We start from the raw sequence: 5,259 nt of genomic DNA, 5'->3' as shown, positions 1-5,259 counted from the left end.
GAGATGGATGGTATCCATGGATTAAAAATATCCAAGCAAGCTCAACCACATGATGATGATGATGATGATGATATGAATTTAATTGTAATTTTGGATTAATTGTAACTCTAACCCTTCAGCATTCAGATTAGTTTGTTAAATGTAACTCTTATTCATTCACATTGATTCAAATTAATCATTTTATCTCATAGCTTTGAGATTTTGATGATATGATTGTGTATTTTTAGAATGATATTGTAGTGTAAGTGTGAAAGGTCAGATCTGACCAAATTTGAACATAAAACTTGTAGAAAATTTTGGGATGGATGTGGTCAGTTTCAATGCTAAAGGGTTAATTTGATAAAGTACGATGATGAAAGCCATTAGCAAAATCACTGAATTTGCCTAACAGTTAATTAATGCAGAAAGAAAGCCTAATTGAGAAAAATCTCAGTTTCTGGTATTTGTCATCAAAGCACGAAGAACATAGATTGATGAATGGCATTGCTGAGAGAAGAAGAGGTTTGGAAGGCCATGTTTGGAAGGTCAAAGAGGACAGTTCAGAAGGAAGTTACGAAAACACTGACATGCAAGTGTTACAGAGATTACGACTTCTGTAGATATGTCTCCACGTTTTGTGAGAATAGAAATGTAAGACCGAGGTAGAAATATATTCAACAACGATATAAGGGAGATAATTACAGAGCGAGGATGGTGGAATAATCTCCCTTGGACCATACTTTTAATATCTTTCACTTTCTGTGACAATCATCCCCTTCTAAAATTCTATCTAAAAAAAATGTAAGAAAAATTTTAAATTCGAGCCTGTTTGTTTCTCTTTAATTCCGTATTAGAAGAGTTCTAAATGAACAAATGAAATTATAGAGCTTTTAAGTATCTTGTCTTTTTTAAGAAAACATTTCATCAACATCAAATTGAATAATATAATTCAAGGTTTCTCAAAAACATAACATGTTATTCATCACGCTATTCTATCTAATTACGTTTAATAAAGCAAAATACACAACAGTTTATTTTCTCTTCGAAATTTTAAAACAGTTTATTTGATATTAAATTTCCACAGCGGTAGCATTTTGTTTGATTGACTGTGCGTTACTAAGTCAATATTTAAAGTACGTAAACATTTTGTTATTAATTTCTCAAAAAATTATTACGGTTTTCGTAATTACCAAAAATTAAAACTATGCCAAACCACAACAATTTTTCAAAAACAAAATCGGATCGGTTGCTATCAAACCGAAAAATCTCTCAAAAAAATTTGAAAACTGCTGCATAAAGACAAAAGCTAATAATTCCGTTTTTTTCTTTATCATTAGTAGCCAGCAGTACATCATGTTCCTGTACTTCGCTTCCAAGAACACAGTCTACCTCTACCAGTAATTATGGAGGAAGAGAGCAATTCCACGAGGTGATGAGACATGATCCCTGAATGCAGGGGACATGTGATAGTTAGAAAGGAACGGGGCTAGTATGGTCTGCTGGACGTGAAGTGTAAGTGTACACGTTCGACAGAGTGTTAGCATATTGGGAGAGAAGTTAGGCATAAAAGGAATTGGTTGCTGTGTGAAGACTGCGCTGGTCGGGACAGGTGATGCGGATGGATGCTGACAGCACCATAAAGAAGAGCCAATCTCTCGAAGATGGAACATGTGGAAGTGGAAGACCCAGGAAGGCATGGGGTGAAGTGCTGCAGAAAGACCTCAGGATGCTGAACCTTTCAGGTGAGATAACAAAAGACTGAGATTCCTGGTGCCTTGCTGTATTGAAGAAGACCCTGTATCCCACAGCAGAAGTATTAAGACTGGTCCTTCTGATGGTGTAAAGTACTCGTGGTGATGCCACATAAAAGGGCCTGTGCAGTGCTACATAGAACCGCCTGTAGAGTGCTAAATCAGACTGGAGTCTGATGCAGTAACCCAGCTGACCAACTCTGGTCAAACCGTCCCAACTCATGCCAGCATGGACAACAGACGTTAAAATGGTGATGATGATGATAATGATGATGATGTAGTTCAAGTCTTTTAAATCAATGAGTTGAAAATTTATTCTCAAAATTTACAAAATCAAAATCTTAACTAATCTTGGGTTCCACAAGATTAATTTGGATGTTTCCCGTACGGGGTGGGGCACGCAGTGACCAGATAGTCGCAGCCTGATCTTCTCATTAACTTTCAGCAGGTTTCCATAAAGACATTCATTTGTCATATGTTACTGCCAAATGGGCTTCCACCAAGTTTCCATCTTTCAAATTCGCTCACAAGACTATGGTTAGCCTGGAGGCTTTAGTAGACAAGGTGCTGTGCAGTGGAAGTGAACTCAAAATGACATGGTTGCAAAGCAAACTTCTTAGCCCCACGATCATCAGTGGCTCTGTGTCACAGTAAACACCTCCATTTATTTCCGTTCTTAGTCATACAATCCTACGAAAACCATCATTCTCGGTTCTAATCTGACCAAGCATCCTAAAAAACAAAAAAAATGCCTTTGCGCCATTTGATTGTTGCAACAGAAAAAAGATCCGCAGCTATTTATTCTGGAGACCCCAAAATCCATGGAAAACATGCAAAATGATACTCAATGGAGCACTCACCTTGTGTGATGATGGTATTTCCAAGTTCTCCATAATTCGTTTTTCATGCTTATATGTTTTGTATTAATCACAACAACATGGTCACCAATGTCACCTGGAAAACAGACAGAAAACAAACATAAACTTCTCTTTGCGGGAAGGACTATTTCAACGAAGTCGGATGGTACTTTTTATGTGCTACTGGCACAGGGGCCAGTCGGAGCGGGGGTGCTGGCATCGACCACATTTCGATGGTGCTTTTTATGTGCCACTAGCACAGGGGAGATAGTCAGGTGGCACTGGGAACAACCCATGCATAAATGGTGGTTATTGCGTGCCACCAGCACTGGCACCAGCCACAACTACAATTTCCATTTGATTTAATTTTGATTGTACTTGACTCAGTAGGTCCCTTCAAGAATGGTATGTCGCCCGATGATTCAAACGTACTTTTTAAATGGGCTGGTTATGCGACACTGGTGTAGGCTACGGCTGTGATCCCACTTTACTTGCCAGGTCTTCTCAATCACAGTAAGTATGATTAAAGAAATCCATAATTTGGAATGAATTATTATTGATTTACGACAACCAAAATTCATTTGGGCATATATACACACACATACACATATGTGTGTGTTTTTACATATATAAATGACATTTCAAGTACTTACTTAAGGGATGATATATCGGTTTGTGTCTACCTTGTAAAACATAGGCCAGCATGTGTGCAGACTTGAATGGACATTGGTGAGAAGCATCGTATATCCACCAGGTTCGATGGAACGTTGCCCATTGCTGAAAAGAAAACAAAAAAATAACATAAAAGAGAGTACCAGGCTTGAAAAGAAAAGTTCTGGGAGTCAATTCTTTCAATAAAATTCTTCAAGGTGGTGCCCCAGCATGGCCACAGTCTAATGATTGAAAAAAGACAAAGATAAAAGATTATAAGAGTGTTATCCATCATATGGCAGCTAATTCTGTCAGATGCAAGCAAGCATGGAAATCTGGATGTTAAAATGATGATGATGATGATGATGGTGACATAGATTATATGACAAAAAATTCATTTCTGCTAATCTGTGCAATTAATCTAAGTAATTTATTGTTCATACTTAAGTGTTATCCATCACTCTAGCCCTGAAAAAACAGGGGTAACTTTGGAAGTATACTTTTGCCACCATCAGGAAATATGGCCTACATATAATAATTAGAGTAACAAAATTGAATAGTCAAGGTAGCTTTGCATCAGGCTTGCCATTCAAAAAGTCCTACAGGACACTGGTTACCCATGACTGCAGTAGACAATGCATCATAATTAGTAAATGACAACGAAGTCCATTGCCACTTGAGAAAGAGAGATAATCTCAAGCTACAAGATCTCTCCAATAATGACAAACCATTAACCCTTTTCTTGCTCTATTTTTCAGGAGACAAAACTGCCTGTTTCAATTACTTTTGAAAATAATGAAGAATTTAGTAAAATAACTTTCTTGTTAATAATCTGGTGTTTGAAACATAAATTAACAGAAGATTTTAATGGGAAGTTTTAATTTAGATTACTTTAAAACAGGAAGTTTGTGTCATTGAACCAAGGACAGTTTCACACAGGTTGGAATTAAAAAAGGGTAAAGAGAAGGCTACTTATTGTCTGGAGATGCGTGGACAGTTGTGGACACATGTCCCTAGCCCCATAGCCATCATAGGTATGACAATTGCTTGAAATTAACTCCAGTAACCAAGGGACTTTAGATTATGTCAAAAGGAATATGATGAGCTGCTTTCAGTTTTCATCTATAAAATCCACTCATCAGGTTTTGGTCAGCCGGTCAGACTGAGGCTATAGCAAAAGGTAAGAGTCCAAGATGCTGCAGCATGAGACCGAACCCAAGACCACATGGTCAGGAGGCAAGCTTCTTAACCACAATCATGCCTTCATCACAATGGCATTAAAGAGATTTCTTAAGCATGTAGCCATGGTTACATCTATGATCAATGGTAATCCGGTCATGACTATCACTGTACAATCCTGTTTTTTTTTTCTCTCTCTGCCCTGCCTTAAAACAGTAGGGGGAGTGAACTGCTATTTCTAGCAAACAAAATGACTGTGTAGAGGCCTCCCCATGTTTTCATTTTAAACTGAATCAATATCTCATCTATGTGGTACGACGTGTATCAATTACTCAAGTAACTGGCCTCCTGCTATCATTCTTACGAACAAGACGAACTGTATCGGCTTCAGAGAAGAGGGAAAAGTGATCTTATGCCTTTCCAGGGTATATTAACGGACTAGCATCGATTGGGAATCGAAACCAGGTCGGTGAACAATCTCCAAAAGGAACTTATATTCTAAACCTACGCTCAACAAAAATAATAGAATGCGTACAATATAACCAAACAGTCGAGACGAAAATCATATTCGTTGTTATTTATACTCAGAGCAATTTTGATAGAATAAAACGATTATAAAGTGTACCAAAAGTAAAAATTCCGTCAGATTTCAAACACAGATAGAAGTATATTATCAAACGTGTTCTTTCTACGGTAGAACGTAATTTTCAGGGAGATTTTCTTATATTTTTAATAGGGAGATCAACAACGTAGACCCTGTTGTTGGCTCGTGAAAAATCAGTTATAACTTATATATTATTTATTCATAATAAGTTAATTACTTCAAAGAAATGATTTATATA

At 37.2% G+C, this 5,259-nt stretch overlaps 1 protein-coding gene across 1 annotated transcript in view; it reads right to left on the bottom strand.

Moving 5' to 3' along the window:
• Positions 1-5,259, bottom strand: part of LOC106882680 (39S ribosomal protein L13, mitochondrial) — a 32,558-nt gene that overhangs the window by 26,711 nt on the left and 588 nt on the right. Inside the window, exons 2-3 of the mRNA XM_014933440.2 lie at positions 3,241-3,364; positions 2,591-2,684 (exon numbers count right to left, since the gene is read on the bottom strand). Of these exons, the coding sequence (XP_014788926.1) occupies positions 2,591-2,684; positions 3,241-3,364 (218 nt within the window). The remainder of the gene's footprint in view (positions 1-2,590; positions 2,685-3,240; positions 3,365-5,259) is intronic.

Source organism: Octopus bimaculoides, chromosome 8, assembly GCF_001194135.2.
Source record: "Octopus bimaculoides isolate UCB-OBI-ISO-001 chromosome 8, ASM119413v2, whole genome shotgun sequence".
NCBI lineage: Eukaryota > Metazoa > Mollusca > Cephalopoda > Octopoda > Octopodidae > Octopus > Octopus bimaculoides.
This window is presented reverse-complemented; position numbering and strand designations above follow the sequence as displayed.